This window comes from Canis lupus, chromosome 24 (genome assembly GCF_011100685.1).
Source record: "Canis lupus familiaris isolate Mischka breed German Shepherd chromosome 24, alternate assembly UU_Cfam_GSD_1.0, whole genome shotgun sequence".
Classification (NCBI taxonomy): domain Eukaryota; kingdom Metazoa; phylum Chordata; class Mammalia; order Carnivora; family Canidae; genus Canis; species Canis lupus.
Window position 1 is genome coordinate 37,892,750 of NC_049245.1, and position 21,274 is coordinate 37,914,023.

The 21,274-nt window shown below is 42.1% G+C and overlaps 1 protein-coding gene across 1 annotated transcript; it reads left to right on the top strand.

The window, feature by feature from the left end:
• The first annotated feature begins 84 nt into the window (after positions 1-84).
• On the top strand, positions 85-2,761 carry MOCS3 (molybdenum cofactor synthesis 3). Its single transcript, XM_038572602.1, has one exon. It carries the CDS (start codon positions 113-115, stop codon positions 1,607-1,609), a length of 1,497 nt encoding a protein of 498 aa, XP_038428530.1. The 5' UTR covers positions 85-112; the 3' UTR covers positions 1,610-2,761.
• Positions 2,762-21,274: the final 18,513 nt, after the last annotated feature.

A 21,274-nucleotide genomic window follows, 5' to 3' on the forward strand; every position in this document is an offset into this window, starting at 1 on the left:
TGTCTAGGGGGAAGGGTTCTAGCTCTCCGAAAGCTCTCTTCGTGATTCCATTGGAAATATTCAGGAACTGCGAAACATTAATGTTGAATCTGAGCGTTTATTCGTGAGGTTCATGTCTACTTATCACTTTCCCCCCCAAACTCCGTGGCCACGCTTTAGTTTATTCCAGTCGCTAGGAGACGGCAAGCCGGAACCGGAAGTGCCTTTCAGGACGACTTCCAGGAGTGGCGCCATGGCTTCCAGGGAGGAGGTGCTCGCTCTGCAGGCAGAAGTTGCCCGGCGTGAGGAGGAGCTGAGTTCCTTGAAGCAGAGACTGGCGGCGGCTCTTTTGGCGGAGCAGGCGCCCGAGCGGCGGGTTCCGGTGTCACCCCTGCCGCCGAAGGCCGCTCTGTCTCGGGAGGAGATTTTGCGTTATAGCCGGCAGCTGGTGCTCCCGGAGCTGGGAGTGCACGGACAGCTGCGCCTGGCCGCCGCCTCGGTGCTCGTCGTGGGCTGCGGCGGGCTCGGCTGCCCGCTGGCGCAGTACCTGGCCGCGGCCGGCGTAGGCCGCCTTGGCCTTGTGGACTACGACGTAGTAGAAATGAGCAACTTGGCCCGGCAGGTGCTGCACGGCGAGGCGCTGGCCGGTCAGGCTAAGGCCTTTTCGGCCGCTGCCTCGCTGCGCCGCCTCAATTCCGCGGTAGAGTGCGTGCCCTATGCTCAAGCGCTGACGCCGGCCACGGCGCTAGACCTCGTCCGCCGCTATGACGTGGTGGCCGACTGTTCTGACAACGTGCCCACTCGCTATCTGGTCAATGACGCATGTGTGCTCGCCGGCCGGCCTCTCGTGTCCGCTAGCGCCCTGCGCTTCGAGGGCCAAATCACAGTGTACCACTACGACGGCGGGCCTTGCTATCGCTGCGTGTTCCCCCAGCCACCCCCAGCGGAGACTGTGACCAACTGCGCGGATGGCGGGGTGCTCGGTGTCGTAACTGGGGTCCTGGGCTGCCTGCAGGCGCTGGAAGTTTTGAAGATCGCAGCAGGTCTGGGTCCGTCTTACAGTCGCAGCCTGTTAATCTTTGATGCCCTCAGGGGCCAATTTCGCTGTATTCAGCTTCGGAGCCGCAGGCTTGACTGTGCAGCTTGCGGCGAGCGGCCCACTGTGACTGCCCTGCAGGACTACGAAGCCTTCTGCAGCTCCTCGGCCACCGATAAGTGCCGCTCCCTGCAGTTGCTGAGCCCAGAGGAGCGAGTTTCGGTCGCCGACTATAAGCGACTTCTGGACTCCGGCTCACCCCACCTGCTGCTGGACGTCAGACCTCAAGTGGAGGTGGACATCTGTCGTTTGCCTCATGCCCTGCACATTCCTTTGAAACACTTGGAGCGGAGGAACGCGGAGAGCCTGAAACTCTTAGGAGAAGCAATCCGGGAAGGGAAGCAGGGCGCACAGGCAGGGGCAGCTTTCCCAGTTTATGTGATTTGCAAACTGGGCAATGACTCCCAGAAGGCCGTGAAGATCCTGCAGTCTTTGACAGCAGTCCAGGAGTTAGAATCTTTAACAGTTCAGGATGTTGTGGGGGGCCTCATGGCCTGGGCTGCCAAAATCGATGGAACATTTCCTCAGTACTGAAGTGGATGGTAGAGCCTGACCTGAGCAAGATGTGGATTGATTGCCCTGTGTTACCCAAAAGATACATTTCTTCGTTTTTTTTTTTTTTTTTTTCCAGGAATGCGTGGAAGAGAGACTGGGATTGTCCAATAACTGAATACATGGGCTCCTTTTTATAAGGGGCTTTTTTGTTGTAATGTATTGGATGTTGTAGTTATTAATGGGTTTTAATACAGTTTCTGAGAAGTGGCTTGTGTTTTCAGCATTTGGAAGCTGTTTTGAACATGTGAATTTTATTTTTTATTTTTTTGTTTTTGTGAACATGTGAATTTTAATGTTAAGTGACAGGATTTTGTGTTTTGACAGATCATTTCTCTGTTCTGCTTTTTTTTCTCCACCTCCCCCAACAAAAAATACTTTTTTTAAAATAATATTTTGTTTATTTATCCATGAGAGAGAGGCAGAAGCAGGATTCCCATGGAGCAGGGAGCCTGATGTGGGACTCGATCCCAGGACCCCGGGATCACAACCTGAGTCAAAGGCAGACACTTAACCGATTAAGCCACCCAGGTGCCCCTCAAAAAATATGTTAAATCGTCTATTTTAATGCTTGGCAAGTTGTAGTAAACTTAGTCTTCCTGAATTGATCACAGATGATATACTTAAGGACAGTTTATTTACTAAGACACTGGGTCTTCTCTCTACTTCAAATGATAGCATATTTTCTAAAGAAATGTCTAAAAATGTAAATTAGTTTAATTATATGGGAAAGAGTCATTCTATTGAATACTTCAAATTAATATCAAAGATATTTCTAGTAAGCTTAAGGAAACCACCTTAGCATTCTGTCAGTTTCTCATAAATTGCTGGCTTAAAAAATATTTTTTTTCTTGCAGTGATTGTACTCTGTCTTACTGTGGTTTGGCTTGCTTTGGAATCTTCAAGCCTGAGCCCCAACCTCCTGCCCTCCCTTGTCCTTTCTTCCTTATCCAGTTTGTTCTTTTACTTTCTTACTGGCCAAGGATGCCAAATACGGTATTGAATTAAAGTGGAATAGTGAGCATTTTTATCTCCATGATCTCAGGTGAAAAACTTTGACTATTTGACCAATATTACTTGTTACTTTACTGTAGCTATCCTTTATCAGATTAAAGAAGTTTCCTTCTTTTTATAGTTTGGTAAGTTTTTGTTGAATTCATCAAGTCCTTTTTCTGCGTTATTTTGTCCTGTTTTTTTCACTTGGGTTAATGCAGTGATTAACATCAATAAATATTGATTCTATTTATGGTGGCAAAACACACAGCTTTCACCTTCTCATTAACTTCCAAGTGTACAATACATACTGTCAACCACATGCACATGCTGTGTAACACATCCCAGAACCCCATATCTTGCATGGCTGAAATGTTACACCACCAAACAGCTCCCCATCTCTCCCCTTCAGTTTGCCTTTTCTATTTTGATTTAATCTATTTTATACCAGTATTTCATAATAGCACAAGATATAGGTGTTTTTATGTTTATTTACTAAACAACATTTTCTTAAAATGATAGTCTGCCTAACTTCTATATACAAAATTAAAAGGAAAGATTTGGGGGGAATCCCTGGATGGCTCAGCAGTTGAACGCTTGCCTTCGGCCTGAGGCATGATCCTGGAGTCCTGGGATCGAGTCCCACGTCGGGCTCCCTGCATGGAACCTGCTCCTCCCTCTGTGTCTCTGCCTCTCTCTCTGTGTCTCTCATGAATAAATAAAATCTTAAAAAAAAAAAAAAGATTTGGTCAGTATCTGTGGTAAGTTGAAGAATACATGCCTTGTCAAAAGGGTCTCTGCTCTCCAGCTGATTGTCGCATCCAGGTCTATATTCCTGAGAAATGACAGATGTAAATGTGAAATCTTTGTGTTTTGTTTTGTTTTGTTTTTGTTTTAAAGATTTTATCCATTCTTGAGAGACAGAGAGGGACAGATAGAAGTAGAGGGAGAAGCAGGCTCCATGCAGGGCGCCTGACGTGGGATTTGATCCCAGGTCTTCAGGATCACGCCCTGGGCTGAAGGCGGCGCTAAACCACTGAGCCACCTGGGCTGCCCCAATGTGAAATCTTTGTATCTCTGGCTATAATTTTTTTAAGTTTAAAAGCTTGTGGATCAGACAAAGCCCTTGCAGGTCAGATTTACTCATCAGTTTGCAACCTCTGATATAGACTCTTAACATAAAAGGATGGTATTATTTAACCATCAAATTAAAAATTAGGATAATCCTTACTTTTAACTGTGAAACATTGTAACCCATGGTTTTTTGTTTTTTTTTTTGTTTTTTTTTGTTTTGTTTTTTTTGGTTTTTTGTTTTTTTGTTTTTTGTAACCCATGTTTTGAATGGGTATGCCTCAACCTTTGTTGTAAAGATGGAGCAGGTTTTTTGTGACTTTTTCCCAAGGAGTTGTGGAAATATATAACTGAGACCAGGAGAGCAGAGTAAAGATGGCTGGCCCGTGTCTCAGCTTCTTACTTCCAGGACAAAAGCTGGTTCTGCTAAATACCAAGAAACAAGAAAGTGGACAAACATGGGAACTATTGCTTGTTCTATAGAATGACTTCCTAAACAATTCTGGTAGTTCCTGCAAACTTGGTTCTCTCTCTCTCTCTCTCTCTTTTTTTTTTTTTTTTTAAAGATTTAATTTATTTATTCATGAGAGACAGAAAGAGAGGCAGAGGGAGAAGCAGGCTTCATGCAGGGAGCCTGATGAGGGACTTAATCCCACGATTTTAGGATCATGCCCTGGGCAGAAGGCAGATGCTCAACCGCTGAGCCACCTGGGCATCCCAAACTTGGTTCTCTATAGGACAGGTAACAACAGCAGGTGACTCTTGTTGCTTAAGTAGGAAAGGGGCTTATGAAAGTAAGATGAGATGCTTCTGAGAATCTTGGGGACAGCCTTGAAGCTGTAGTTCCAGGAGTGATGCCCCAAACCATGCACAGATCTGACCTGAGAACACTTTGCTATGCTGCCCCATCTAGCTCTAGAGGAAACTGCTAGAATAGCCTCACTGCTCTTCCAGAGAGCCCAGCACTTTGGCCACTGCTCAGGGGACAGGAAGCAGAATCACTTGACATGGATTGCTCTTTTGAGTCAGTCTCCTGAGGTGCGTCTGGTGGGGAGGGCCTAGTCCCATGCCTCCATCCCAGCTGCAAAAATGGCTGGGTATTTGAGTTCTGAGGTCTACAATTGGAACACCATCCGGTGTCTTCTCAAATTAGTGAAGGATTTTTTCAAAAGTTGGGCTGTTGATATGACTAGTGTCTGTTACAGGACCCAGATTTTTTTTTTTTTTTTTAATTCTTTGAAGTTTTGTTTTCTCTGGATATCATGGCCATTTTTTTTTTTTTTTTTTTTTTTTACATTCAGATGGGATTTTTAACTTGATTTCCCCCCCCCCCCCCTTTTCATTTAACAAACATCAAGTGTACCAGTTACTATTCTAAACTCTGGGATAAAGATAAACAAGAGACTTCCCATTTTGGAATTTACATGTAAATGGGGGGAACCAAACCAACGAAGTAGCATTAAGAGTCATAAAAGACATGAAACTGGTGTATTGGGGGTGGTGAAGGAGGATCTATTTTGGGTAGATGAATTAGAGGAAAGCTCTTTGCAGAAGGTTTGACATGAAACCCAAAACCTAAATGGTGATAAGGAGCCAGTTAGATTTGGGAGAACATCCCTGACTGGGAGAAAAACCAGTGGAAAGACCCTAAGGCAATTAAACTTGTAATGTTCAAGATACTGAAGAGGCGAGTGGGTTGTGAACAGTTGAGAAAAGTAGAACAAGGCAAGATTTATGGAGGTTGGGAACACATCAAGTAGGATGTAGACTAGAAGCTTGGTTTTTATTCCAAGCAAAATAACAGCTAACATTCACTGGGCACTTACTATATGATTTGGAATTTGAACACAGATGGTCTAGCTGAAGAGCCCGTGTTCAAGGCAATATGCTACACTGACTCTCAGTGAGAACTTTGTACTTGTTTTACATGTTTTCACTTTTGAAAAACAATCCATGCCCTAAGAATCAGAATGGGAAGGGCTTGGATTTCAGATGCAGAAGAAACATACTCTGACACGCTTGTCTTGCAGACTTCTCTCTAGGGAAGGAAATCCTGAGGGTAATCCCTGGGAGCCCTCTGACACCAGCGTGTCACCTAGGTAATGTCAGTTAATAATGAGCCACTTTAGTCAAGGAAATTGAGAAATAAGGTCTCAACGTGAGTCACAGCTGGTAAATAGAAGGGTTGCCAAGGAGGAGATCAAAAAAGGGGCAGGAAGTCTCTTGAGACTGTTCCCATGAGGGAGGAGCAATTTTTTTTTTTTTCAAGGTTGTTTTTAGTTAGCTGCTCCTTCCCACAGCAGCAGAGGGGTCCCTCAGAGCCTGAGGTCAGGTATGTAGCCCTGTTTACCCAGGAGAAAATTTCTTTGCTTTTATAAATTGTATCTTCTCAGGATTCCATATGTAACATGAGGTAGTCCTGTCCAGGTAAGAGTAAAATCTCACTTGAAATCATGCACCTGCCTTAAGATTCAGGATCATTCTAGAGTCAGTTTGGAATATTAGGGAAAAAATGGTGCAGGGGTGGGTAAAGTATTGTGCAAATTGTAAAAAAAGGTTCATCCATACCTTCAATGAGGATGTGAGAGAAAAGCTAATTAACCAGACCAGAATTGGGTGATAAATAGGGTACCATATATTATGATGTCCTATGTTGTGATACTGGTTCTGGCTTTTAATCTCCAGCCCAATTACTCAGGATGTTTAAAAAAAAAAAAAGCCAAAACAATGAATTTGAATTGTTCAGGTGTTCCATTCCTAACTCTTAATGCCATTTGTTGGACAGGCTGCTGAAGATAAGGAAAGAGTAAAGTCTTCTGTCTTAAAATTTCCCTTCTTGGTGGCACCTTGGTTTAAAAAAGTGCCAGAGTTATCTTTGTGTATGGTGAAAGAGAGTGGTCTAGTTTCATTCTTCTGCATGTGGATGTCCAATTTTCCCAGCACCATTTATTGAAGAGACTGTCTTTCTTCCAATGGATAGTCTTTCCTCCTTTATCGAATATTAGTTGCCCATAAAGTTCAGGGTCCATTTCTGGATTCTCTATTCTGTTCCACTGATCTATGTGTCTGTTTTTGTGCCAGTACCACACTGTCTTGATGACCACAGCTTTGTAGTACAACCTGAAATCTGGCATTGTGATGCCCCCAGATATGGTTTTCTTTTTTAAAATTCCCCTGGCTATTCGGGGTCTTTTCTGATTCCACACAAATCTTAAAATAATTTGTTCTAACTCTCTGAAGAAAGTCCATGGTATTTTGATAGGGATTGCATTAAACGTGTATATTGCCCTGGGTAACATTGACATTTTCACAATATTAATGCTGCCAATCCATGAGCATGGAATATTTTTCCATCTCTTTGTGTCTTCCTCAATTTCTTTCAGAAGTGTTCTATAGTTTTGAGGGTATAGATCCTTTACATCTTTGGTGAGGTTTATTCCTAGGTATCTTATGCTTTTGGGTGCAATTGTAAATGGGATTGACTCCTTAATTTCTCTTTCTTCAGTCTCATTGTTAGTGTATAGAAATGCCACTGACTTCTGGGCATTGATTTTGTATCCTGCCACGCTACCGAATTGCTGTATGAGTTCTAGCAATCTTGGGGTGGAGACTTTTGGGTTTTCTATGTAGAGTATCATGTCATCGGCGAAGAGGGAGAGTTTGACTTCTTCTTTGCCAATTTGAATGCCTTTAATGTCTTTTTGTTGTCTGATTGCTGAGGCTAGGACTTCCAGTACTATGTTGAACAGCAGTGGTGAGAGTGGACATCCCTGTCTTGTTCCTGATCTTAGGGGAAAGGCTCCCAGTGCTTCCCCATTGAGAATGATATTTGCTGTGGGCTTTTCATAGATGGCTTTTAAGATGTCGAGGAATGTTCCCTCTATCCCTACACTCTGAAGAGTTTTGATCAGGAATGGATGCTGTATTTTGTCAAATGCTTTCTCTGCATCCAATGAGAGGACACCTGCACCCCGATGTTTATAGCAGCAATGGCCACGATAGCCAAACTGTGGAAGGAGCCTCGGTGTCCAACGAAAGATGAATGGATAAAGAAGATGTGGTCTATGTATACAATGGAATATTCCTCAGCCATTAGAAACGACAAATACCCACCTTTTGCTTCAACGTGGATGGAACTGGAGGGTATTATGCTGAGTGAAGTAAGTCAGTCGGAGAAGGACAAACATTATATGTTCTCATTCATTTGGGGAATATAAATAATAGTGAAAGGGAATATAAGAGAAGGGAGAAGAAATGTGTGGGAAATATCAGAAAGGGAGACAGAACGTAAAGACTGCTAACTCTGGGAAACGAACTAGGGGTGGTAGAAGGGGAGGAGGGCGGGGGGTGGGAGTGAATGGGTGACGGGCACTGGGGGTTATTCTGTATGTTAGTAAATTGAACACCAATAAAAAATAAATAAAAAAAAAAAAAGAAATGTAATCTGAAAAAAAAAAAAGTGCCAGAGTAGGGTGAGGGTGACATTGATGGAAGATATTTTGGGCATATTTAAAAATTAATAGTGTTTTCTTTACCCAATGCTTCTAGATAAGGGAGACCAGAAATGAAGTAGGATTTAGCTGCCCAAAGTTCAGATGTGTTGAAACAGTAAAACTCCCAAGCAAGGCTTGCTTTATGTACGAACAAAGGGAAGTAGTATTTTACAATCTTGCCTTAATTACCCCTGGGGGTAAACTCTGGCTTGTCTATCCAACAACCTCCCCACTCTCACTTTCCTCCTCACTGGCAGGGCTGAAACATCCTTTCTTAACCTCTCTTGCAGTTTTTGAAAAAAAACTGCCCTTCTAAACAATTTCTTCCATCAAATACGTTCAAATCCATTCACTTCTCACCATCTCCACGGCTGCCACTCTAGTCAAGCCATCTCTCCATCAAATGTGTAGCTTTTTAGGAACACACACACACCATCAGTTGCACTGTTGAGTACCAAGAGTGCTATAGATCTTAGGTCCAAAGATAATAAAAGAGGTACCTTTGTACAGGGACCACAGCCTCAAATTTATGTTAACGTAAGTGTCCTTATTAGTAGTCTTGAGAGCTGTAAAGGAAAATAGGACTTTAAGATCACAAGTTTCGTTTGACATAATGAACAATAAATACCAATTTTGCACAGAGCTTAAAGGGATTTGTAAACTGCTAACTACAGTAAAAGTGGCCACCAAGGGAATGTGGTAGACTAGGAACACAAAGCGCATCTAAAGCCACAATACAGCTTTAGCCAACTTTGCCATGCGGGAATGTGGATTGGGTATTCCCAAATCTTTCTGTATTAAGGAAAAACCTGGACATTTGTAGATCTGAAATGTGATCCTTGGAATTTTCTGTGAAATCTTCTGATTTTAAAATGTTGACGGGGTGCCTGGTTGGTGCAGTCAGGTAAGCATCTGCCTCTTGGTCTCAGCTCAGGTCCTGATCTCAGGGTCGTGAGATCCAGCCCTACATTGGGTTCTGCACTTAGCATGGGGTCTGCTTGAAATTATCTCTCCCTCTCCCTGCCCCTCCCACTTGTGCTCTCTGTCACTTTCTAAAATTAATCTTTAAAAAAATAAAATGAAATGTTGAAGATGAATTTTAAAATTTCAAAACTGTTTAGCAGTTGAAACATACTTATAGGCTGGATAAAGCCTTAAGTTTAAATAAAAACAAAACAAGACATGATTTGGGTCTTATTTAATTTGGTGGACACAGAGTTGAGTGTTGGGGGTAGCTTAAAGCAGTTTAACAATTGAACACCTGTATTTTGTGCTTTTCATTTATACCGTATTTATAAGCTGATCACCTTAGGTTGTTAAAGTTTTGAAGAAAAGTATATTTCTTTCTTTGTTTTCATGCCATGTAAATTGAGTATCGCATACGGTGGTTTAAGATTGATATTTTTCAAAGACTGAAAAGTTGGGGAGCTGACCAAGATGGCAGAGGAGTAGGAGACCTTAGTTTTGTCTGTTCCCAGGAATTCAGCTAGATATCTATGAAATCATCCTGAACACCCGCGAACTCAAGCAGAGATCTTTTTTTTTTATTTAAGATTTTATGTATTTATTCATGAGAGACACACAGAGAGGCAGAGACACAGGCAGAGGGAGAAGCAGGCTCCCTGTGCAGGGAGCCTGATGTGGGAATGATCCCAGGACCCCGGGATCATGACCTGAGCCAAAGGCAGACACTCAACCACTGAACCACCCAGGTGCCTCTCAACCGGAGATCTAAGAAAAGAATAGCTGCAACTCTACAAATAGAAAAGTGACCACTTTCTGCAAGGTAGGAGGCATAGAGAAGTGAATCCGAGGTGATCTAAGGGAAGATAAACCACAGACAGGGAAGGGCACCAGAAAGTAGAGCAGCAGAGCACAAAATTGGAACTTTTAGAAATTTGCTCTGGTGAGGGACATCCTTGCCTGAAAGGTGCACAGGTGGCCAAGCAGGGGTGGAATTCCAGGTGGGACAGTGTGGTCTCAGGATCCGCAGGGGTCACAGGGAGACCGGGGGTGCCTAAATGGGGCAGAGTTTCCAGGCATGGGAGTGGGGAAGTGGGCTACAATCAGCAAGCCAAGCAGCGGGCTCTCAATTGGGGGTGGCCATAGACTGTGAACCGGGGCGCAGTCAGTGTAATCACTCTCTGAGCGGGACCCAGAAAGTGGTGAAACCGGAGGACCCTCCCTTCCTCCCCACGGAGGAGCAGTGCCCCAGCAAGCAGCAGCAGCCTACAGGGTTCGGAGACTCGAAAAGGGGTGATGTGCCTGAAATAGAAATGCTAGGTCACAGGCTGGGTGAGCACTGAGTGCGGTGGGGAACCAGGGAGACAGGAGTGATGGACTGCTTTTCCCTGGGGGTGCACTGAGCACTGAGGGTGCACTAAGGAGCTGAAAGCTTGGGGGCTGGAGGTTGGGAAGCCACCATTCTCACTCTCATCCTCTAATACAGCTCCAGAAGCCTTTAGGGAACAAAAGTCACCTAGAGCAATCTGGGGCAGATTGCTTAGCCTAGCCCCCTGGCAAGGGTGGCGTAAATCCACCTGGGGGCAAAGGCACCTGAGAATCAGTGCAACAGGTCCCTCTCCCAGAAGACCAGCAAGACCATCCAGCCAAGACCAAGTCTACCAAACATTGAGACCTGCAAAACTCCAGTGCCAGGGGCATATAGCATAGAGGATTCAAGGATTCCCCCCAAACACACAATTCATTAGTCTTTCCATTTTAATTTTTTTCTCTTTCCTTTTTCAACCAACTTCTTATTTTATCAACTTTAAAAAATTATGTTTTAATTTTCATTTTTAGTTACATTAGACTCATTGGTTTTAATTTTATCTAATATATATATATATATATGTTTTTCTTTTCTTTTTTAAAAATATTTGACAGAGAGAGACAGAGCGTGAACAGGGGGCAGAGGCAGAGGGAGAAGCAGAGAGCCCCATGTGGGGCTTGATCCCAGGACCCTGAGATCATCACCTGAGCTGAAGGCAGACGCCAAACCAACTGGGCCACCCAGGTGCCCCAAGTTTTTCTTTCTTTACAATTTTGGGATGCAGTTTCTTCTAACAGACCAAAATAGACCCAGAATCTAGTATATGGCTCTAGTCCCTTCACCTGTCTGATCATATTCACTTTCTTCTTCTGTTTTTTTTTAAGTCTTTTAAAATTTTCATCTTTATAGTTACATTCTATTCTTTCAATGTATTTAATTTTATTTTTGTTCATATGTTTTTCTTTCTTTACAATTTTGAGATATGGTTTCTTCTTCATTTTTTATTTATTTATGATAGTCACACACAGAAAGAGAGAGAGGCAGAGACATAGGCAGAGGGAGAAGCAGGCTCCATGCACCGGGAGCCCGATGTGGGATTCGATCCCGGGTCTCTAGGATCGTGCCCTGGGCCAAAGGCAGGCGCTAAACCGCTGCGCCACCCAGGGATCCCAATATGGTTTCTTCTAACCAACCAAACTACACTCAGAATATAGTGTGTTGCTCTGTTCTGTTCACTTGTTTATTTTCCCTCTTTTTTAAATTTTTCATTTTTACAGTCATATTCTTTCCTTTCATTGTACTTAATTTTTTATACATATAAGTTTTTCTTTCATTACAAGTTTGGAATCTAGTTTTATAAGAAACAGACCAAAATATACATAGGATCCAGTATATTGGTCTATTCTGTTCACCTCTTTGATTATATTCTCTCTCTCTCTCTCTCTCTTCAGTTTTAGGTCTCTTTGGATTTGTTTAATATATATTTCTCTGGGGTCATTGTTGCCATTTCAGTTTTGTTCTCTCATCCATCTATTCTTCTCTGGGTAGAAGGACAAGACAGAAAAACTTGCCTCGAAGAAGAGAACAAGGGGCAGTACTGACTGACAAGGACCTAATCATTATGGACATAAGTAAGATGTAGGAACTAGAGTTCAGAATAATGATTATAAAGATGCTAGCAGAGCTTTTAAAAAAGCATAGAAGACACTAGAGAATCCCTTTCTGGATAAATAAAAGTAAAACCTAATCAAGTCAAAATAAAAAAGGCTATTAATGAGATGCATAAAAAATAGAGGCTCTAATGGCTAGGATAAATGAGGCAGAAGAGAGAATTTGTGATCTAGAAGACAAAATGATGGAGAATAAAGAAGCTGAGAAAAAGAGAGATAAACAACTAGTGGATCACCAGGAAAGAAATAGATAAGTGATACCATAAAGCAAAACAATATTAGAATAATTGGGACCCCTGAAGAAGAGGAAAGAGAGAGGGACAGAAGGTCTATCAGAGCAAATTATAGCAGAGAACTTCCCTAATTTGGGGAAGGAAACAGGAATCAAAGTCCAGGAGGCACAGAGAACTCCCCCTCATAATCAGTAAAAATAGGTCAACACCCCAACACATAATAGTGAAACTTACAAATCTCAAAGAGAAAAGCCTGAAAGCAGCCTGGGACAAGAGGTCTGTAACCTACAAGTGTGGAAACATTATACTGGCAGCAGACCCATCCACAGAGACGTGGCAGGCCAGAAAGGACTAGCGTAATATATTCAGAGTGCTAAGTGAGAAATATATGATGCCAAGAATATTTTATCCAGTTAGGACCTTATTCAAAATAAAAGGAGAGATAAAGTCCTTCTAGGAAAAACACGCTAAAAGAATTTGTGATAACTAAATCAGCCCTACAAGAAATATTAAAAGGGATTCTTTAAGCAAACAGAGAGCCCAAAAGTAACATAAACCAGAAAGGAACAGAGACAATATACGGAAACAGTGACTTTACTGGAAATGCAATGACACTAAATCCATATCTTTCAATAGTTACTTTGAGTGTAAATGGGCTAAATGCCCCAGTTAAAAAACACAGGGTATCAGGTTGGATAAAAAAAAGCAAGACCTGGGGTGCCTGGGTGGCTCAGTTGGTTGAGTGCCTTTGGATCAGGTCATGGTCCTTGGGTCCTGAGATTGAGCCCCACATGGGGCTCTTTGCTCAGCAGGGAACTTGTTTCTCCCTATCCCTCTGCCGGCTGCTCCCCCTGCTTGTACTTTCTCTCTCTCTGTCAAATGGATAAATAAAATCTGTAAAAGAGAAAAAAAAAAGCAAGACTCATCAATATGCTATCTGCAAGAGACTCATTTTGGACCCAAAGACACCTCCATATTTAAAGTAAAGTGGTGGAAAACCATTGATCATGCTAATGGACATCAAAAGAAAGCTGGGATGGTGATCCTTTTTGTCAAATTCTTATACCAATTTAGATTTTAAGCCAAAGACTGTAATAAGAGATGAAAAAGGACACCATAATAGGACATCATAATTAAAGGGTTTATTTAACAAAAGATTTAACAATTGTAAATATTTATGCCCCTAAGTTGGGAGCAGCCAGTTATATAAGCCAATTAATAAAAAAATTAAAAAAACACATTGATCATAATACAATAATAGTAGAGGTCTTTAACACCTCATTCACTGCAATGGACAGATAATCTAAACAGAAAACAAGGGCTTTGAATAGTATATACTGGACCAGATGGGCTTCACAGATCTATTCAGAGCACTCCATCCTAAAACAACAGAATACACATTCTTCTCAATTGCACATGGAACTTCTCCAGAACAGATCACATATTGGGTTACAAATTAGGTCTCAACCTGATTGGGATTATTCCCTGCACATTTTCAGGGCCACACTGCTTTGAAACTAGAACTCAATCACAAGAAGAAATTTGGAAAGAACTCAAATACATGGAGGTTAAAGATCAACCTACTAAAGAATGAATGGGTCAACCAGGGTATTATATGGAGGAATTTTAAAAATTCATGGAAACAAATGAAAATGAAAGCACAGCTGTTCAAAAACATTTGGGATGCAGCAAAGACATTCCTAAGAGGGAGGTATATGTTTCTTTCTCAAAAACAAGAAAAGTCTCAAATATAACTAACATTACACCTAAAGGAGCTGGAGAAAGAACAGCAAATAAAGCCTAAACCCAGCAGGAGAAGAGACACAATAAAGATTAGAGCAAAATCAATGAAATAGAAACCAAAAGAACAGTAGAACAGATCAATGAAACTAAGAGCTGGTTCTTTGAAAGAATTAATAAGATTGATAACCCCCTAGTCAGACTTATCAAAAAGGAAAAAGAAAGGACCCAAACAAATAAAATCATGAATGAAAGAGGAGAGATCACAACCAATATCAAAGAAATACAATTTTAAGAACATATTATGAGCAATTATTTGCCAAAAAATTAGGCAGTCTGCAAGAAATGGATGCATTCTTAGAGGTGTATAAATTACCAAAACTGAAACAGGAAGAAATAAAAAATCTGAACAGACCCATAACCAGCAAGGAAATTGAAGTAATAATCAAAACCCTCCCAACCAACAAGAGTATAGGGCCAGATGGCTTCCCAGGGGAATGCTACCAAACATTTAAAGAATTAATACCTATTCTACTGTTTAAAAAAATGGAAATGGAAGGAAAACTTCCAAACTCTTTCTGTGAGGCCAGAATTAACTTGATCCCCAAACCAGACAAAGACCCCACCAAAAAGGAGAATTAGAGACCAAAACCCTTGGTGAACGTGGATGCCAAAATTCTCACCAAGACACTAGCCAGTAGGATCTAATAGTACATTAAAAGGATTATTCACCATGACCAGATGGGATTTATTCCTGGGCTGCAAGGGTGGTTCAACATCCACAAATCAATCAATGTAATACACCACATTAATAAAAGAAAGGACAAGAGCCATATGATCCCCTTGATGCAGAAAAAGCAATTTGACGAAGTACAGCATCCTTTCTTAAAACTCTTCACAGTGGAGGGATGGAGGAAACATACCTCATTATCATAAAATCCATATACAAAAAGCCCACAATGAATATCATTCTGAATGGGGAAAAAATGAGAGCTTTTCCCCTAAGGCCAGGAACATGATTGGGATGCCCACTCTCACCACCGTTGTTCAACACAGGAGTACTAGAAGTCCTAGCTTCAACAATCAGACAACAAAAAGAAATAAAAGGCATCTGAATCAGCAAAGAAGTCAAACTTCCATTCATTATCAGATGACATGATAATCTATATGGAAAACCCAAAAGACTTGACCCCAAAATTGCTAGAACTCGTATAGCAATTCAGCAAAGTGGCAGGATATAAAATTAATGCACTGAAATCAGTTGCATTTCTATACACTAACAATAAGACAGAAGAAAGAGAAATTAAGGAGTAGACCCCATTTATAATTGCACCCCAAACCATAAGATACCTAGGAATAATCTTAACCAAAGAGCAAAATATCTGTACTCAGGAAACTATAGAACACCCTGAAAGAAGTTGAGGAAGACACAAAGAAATAGAAAAACATTCTATGCTCATGGATCGGAAGAACAAATATTGTTAAAATGTCTGTGCTACTAGAACAATCTATACATTCAATGCAATACCTATCAAAATACCTTCTACTTATTTCACAGAGTTGGAACAAATAAACCTAAAATTTGTATGGAACCACAAAAGACCCCAAATAGCCAGAGGAATGTTGAAAAAGAAAATCCCAACTGGCAGCATCACAATTCTGGACTTCAACCTCTATTACCAAGCTTTCATCATGAAGACAGTATGGTACTGGCACCAAAACAGACACATAGATCAATGAAACAGAATAGAAAACCCAGAAATGGACCCTTAACTCTATGGTCAACTAATCTTTGACAAAGCAAGAAAGAATATGCAATAGAAAAGACAGTCTCTAAAAAAGAAAAGAAAAGAAAAGAAAAAAGTCTCTTCAACAAATGGTGTTGAGAAAATTGGACAGTCATATGCAGAAGAATGAAACTGGACCATTTTCTCCTACCATACACAAAAATAGACTCAATATGAAAGGATGAAAGACCTAAATGTGAAACAGGAATCCATCAAAATCCTAGAGGAGAACACAGGCAGCAACCTCTTTCTTCTTTCTTTCTTTCTTTCTTTCTTTCTTTCTTTCTTTCTTTCTTTCTTTCTTTCTTTCTTTCTTTCTTTCTTTCTTTCTTCTTTCTTTCTTTCTTTCTTTCTTTCTTTCTTTCTTTCTTTCTTTCTTTCTCTTTTAAAGATTTTATTTATTTATTCATGAGAGACAGAGAGAGGCAGAGAAACGGGCAGAGGGAGAAGCAGGCTCCATGCAGAAAGCCCAATGTGGAACTCGATCCCAGGACTCCAGGATCACACCCTGAGTCGAAGGCAGACTCTGCTCAACCACTGAGCCACCCAGGCGTCCCTGAGATATATATTTAAGAAAGACCACTTGGAGGAGAAAGTCTACATTCCTTAGCAAAACAGTTTTGAATGAATTCATTTTGCAGATTTATATTGAAAGTCTACTATGTACTGGGCACTGATCACATTCTGGATACGAGATAATTAGGATGTTAAGCTTGCCTTCCAGGTGTTTGTATCTCATTTTACAACTTTATACGTGTAATTTACAGAGCCTTTGCCACCTACATTATTTCATCTAATTCTTCAACAGGGATTTAGTCCTTCATCTGAGATACAGAGAACCAACTCTTATTCAGAGGTTCCTCTTATGTGTTCTTACCAGTAATAGATTTCCTTGAAATAACTTAGTTGGTGGGGAGCCTGATTCTCAAAGTGGAACCCTTCCATCACTAATGAGGTCAGCCTCTCTTGTCCCTGTACAGCATTTTAGAAAAGATTTTACTGTAGCCTGGGTGAATTCTTTTTAGGTGTTCCCAAGTGTTTTATGTGTCCTGACTGTCATCAGAAAACCTTTTTCTTGGAGCCACAGTGGGTCATCGTAAGCAACGAATGCCACTGTAATGAGGCTTGTGTCCTGTTGGTCCATTGTTGATGGCTCCTTGATGGGGTCAGTGCCATCTTGTGTCTTAATTTAAGAGGAAATGGTTGAGGTCAAGGCACTTGGGACACCTAGATCGTAAGCTAAGCTCAGATATTTCTGACACACATTCTTTATTTCCAATGCATGGGTTGCATATACTATTTAAGATTCCCTGTGTACATATTTATGATATAATTTCACACTTGAGGTTCTTGACTTGAAAACAAACATATCGTGGGGACTAGTTCTCACTGGTTGAATTTCTGAAAGCTGGATATACAGGGATAATGGTTTTAGCACTTACCACTTTTCCAAATCTTTGGTCTCACTTCTCCATTAGAGCTCTAGCTCCACTAGAGCTTCCTGGGATCTCCTCCCATAAGGATGGCTCCACCCAGATTCTTGTCTCAGGACTGCTTCTCTCACTCAACACTCTCCTGGGACCCGACACAGCAGGTATCCAGAAAGCCTTTAAACAATGCCTCTGGAAGCTGAAGTATATAGAGAAAGACCGACATGGAAGCTTAGGATTTCATTTCTTGTTTGGGTTTTGACTTACTTTTTAAAAGGAGGACTAGAGAGTATATTTGTCTTGGTTCATACCGGATTTTACCTAAATGGACTGCATTACATTTTATGCACACCACAAATATTCTGGTTTCTTTTACATACCAGGTACTGAAACTTCTTCTCCTCTGGAACTTTATTCCTGGGGCCTTTAGGAAGCATACCAAAGGGACTTCTGCTGGGGCCTCCCCTACCCCAACACCTGGTCTAGGCCCCCCGTCCAGAAGGTTGCACGAGGAGGCAGAGCTGTCCTATCACTGGATTCTTCACTAATGAAATGACCAGGCAGAAACAAATGCCTCCTCACGCCCATCACTGCTCCAAACTAGCAGATTTGCTTGGCTGGGTGCTGGGGACATCTGATGGTCCCCAAGAGATTGACCAATGACAGTCACCCAGTGAATCAAATCTATTGTAAATCTCACAAAAGATGCAGGATTTCAGAAGGCTAATAAAGGTGATGTTGGAAAACTTCTTGAAACTCCCAAAGGTGCTACATGAGGATTTGGAAGACAACAGCAAAGAGGAAATCCACATGGATGATGGTCCAAGTGGCACTCCTTTAGGAGAATGATATGAAAACAATGAAGAGAGTTATTTAGAACATCAATGAAACTTCATGTAATTTCCACGAGTGTCCAGAAATTATATTCCAGAAACTAATAACCCTCCTGTTTGGGCTATGAAAGTGGATGTTTGTTGGACCATGGAATGGTTTTTGTTGAAAAGTTACCAAAAAAAAAATCTATTCCTGATCTGTTCTAGCCTTTGTTCTAAAAATGAGGTCATAGTCTGCAATAACCTAACTTATTAAGTCAAATTACTCAAAAATTATTTTTATTTTAGAGTAATTATAGATTCATATGAAGTTGCAGAAAATGTACAAGAGGTCCATGTACCCTTCTGTAGTTTCCCAAGTTTTTATCTTTTTTTCTTTTAAAGATTTTATTTATTTATCCATGAGAAACATAGAGAGAGAGGCAGAAGCAGGTTCCCTGTGGGGAGCCCGATGTGGGACTCGATCCCAGGACCCCAGGTTCACGACCTGAGCCAAAGGCAGATGCTCAACCACTGAGCCACCCAGGTGTCCCTCCCAAGTTTTATCTTGCATAAATAACTATGCAACAATATCAAAACTGGGGAGATACTATTATTACAATCCAGGGTTCATTCAGATTCACCAGATATGTACATTCATTTGTGTGTAGCTTTGGAATTTTATCAGGTGTAGATTCTTAGCTGCAAAGATACAAGCCTATTCAATTACCACCAGCATCCGTCCAGCTAACCCTTCATAGCCACACCCACTTCCCCCTATTCCCAAGCCTTGGCAGCCACTAATAATTTTGTAATTTCAAGAATGTTATATACACAGAGTTGTATAGTGTATCACCTTTAGCAATTGGCTCTTTTTCACCCAGAATAATTTCCCTGAGGTCACCAGTGGGTTGAATAGTTTCTCCACAACAGATAGTTCTTAGTCCTAACCCTTGGAGCCTACCAATGTGACCTTAGGTGGAAATGGAGTCTTTGCAGATGAAATTAATTTAAGGATCTTGCAATGAAATTATGCTAGATATATGCTGGGCCCTCAGTCCTACGATTGGGGTCCTTACAAGAGAAAAGGAGAGAGGTGAGACAAGGAAACACACAGAGGGAAGGCCACGTGGAGGCAGAGGCAGAGATTGGCCTGATTCAGCCACAGGACCAAATGCTAAGAATCACTGGCAGCCCCCAGGAGCTGGGACACAGATCTGGAACAGATGCCCCCTCAGAGCCTCCGGTAGGAACTAACCCTGCCCAACCTTTTGTTGGGTTTCTGGCCTCCCGAGCTACAAGGATAAAATCCCCTCTTTTGTTTTTTTTGAAAATTTTGTTTATTTATTCATGAGAAACACACACAGAGAGGCAGAGACATAGGCAGAAGGAGAAGAAGGCTCCCTGCAGGGAGCCCGATGTGGGACTCAATCCTGGGCCTTCAGGATCATGTCCTGAGCCGAAGGCAGATGCCCAACCGCTGAGCCACCCAGGCGTCCCCAAATTCCTCTTTTTAAAGCCACTAAATTCATGCTAATTGGTTACAGCAGTCCTAGGGAATTGATGGAAACCCCACCCAAGCTGTTGTGAGGGTCCCTTTCATTGCTGAGTGGGGTCCATGGTGCAAAGGGCACAGTGGCTTGTTTCATCATTTGTCTGGTTATTTCCAGTCTGGGGCCATTTCTGAAGACAGCTGCTGTGAACAGAAATAGATTTATTTTTAAAAATACATTTTGCTTTCATTTTTCAAGATAAAGCCCCAATACAATTTCTTCCCCTCCACTATTTACTCTGAAACTTGGGCCTCCCTTTTAAGTCGATTTACCATTAACAGCCTTTTTAAAAATAATTATTATTATTTTTTCTGGTGCTAGTCCTCCTTGCCTAGCTAGGGCCTGCTCTCTGTAGCTCGTCTGGCTCTAAGTATTGCAGCCTGGTGGACCCAGATTTTTGGATGGGGGCGCAAGCTAAACTGGCCAGAATTAATGCAAAGTGAAAGCCTGCTTTCAACGGGCAGAGTTTAGAAATTCAGTGTGAGGACTCTCGCCCTGGCCCTGTCTTCTTACATCTGGGGATTACTGATCAGTCCAGCTGACATGGCATATGGAGGGCCACACAGGGTACACTTGCCGCTTGACACGCATGAGGAGTTTGGAAGAATGTTCCGGCAGCCTTGGGAAGGAAGGCTATTGAATAGAGCGACTTCAGCGGGTTGGCTGAGGTTATATTTCCTTTCTCTTTCTTTGCCAGGAGAGGCTGCAGGGCCTTGATTCAGTTTCTCCCCTGCTCCTTGTCTCCTTCAAATATTTTTTGAGCACTTTCTCTGTGCCAGCACTGGGGTAACAGCAGTAAATGAGGCAGACACGCTCTTCACTCTTAAAGCTCCTGTTGTAGTGGGAAAGAAGCATTAAAAAAAAAAAAAAAAGACCCAGGCACAGAACTAGAACCAGCTTTATAATTTAGGGGACCCCTTATTCAAACACTGCTGAAAATTTCACGATGGGGGCAGCAGAGCATTAGACCATATGTGGGACTCTGTGAGTACAGTTGCAGCTGGCCTTGAGCACAATTATAGCATGTAGGATATTTGGTGATGTCACAGCTGGGGATGGGCAGGGGCGTGGGGTATTGGCCCCCAGTGAATGGAGGTCAGGGATGCTGCTAAACATCCTGCAATGCACAGGACAGACTTACAACAATGATTCGTCTGACCCCAAATTTCAGTTGTATCAACATTGAGATATCCTGCTTCAGTCAATGACAGTTTGATTTTTATTTTAATTTTTTAAAAGATTTTATTTATAAGAGCACAAGCAGTGTGGAGAGGGAGAAGCAGACTCTCCACTGAACAGGGAGCCCAGTGTGGGCCTCAATCCCAGGACCCCGGGATCATGACCTGAGCCGAAGGCAGACCCTTAACCGATTGAGCCATCCAGGTGCCCCTCAATGACAGTTTTAATAGGTGCCAGAAAAAAAAAAAAAAACTCAGAGGATTTTATGAAAGCATACAGCCAGGAGACCTCCCTTAGTCTGGGGAAGGCTTCTTGGAGGAAGGCCCTTTAAATTGAGACACAAAGAATGGGTATGAATGAGCCAAGCAGGAGGGGAGATGTCAGCTGGTGAGGTCTGGGGGAGGGGGAGCCCTA

Coding starts and splice junctions, on each gene's coding strand:
- MOCS3 (XM_038572602.1), top strand. CDS start 113: ATGTCTACTTATCACTTTCCCCCCCAAACTCCGTGGCCACGCTTTAGT.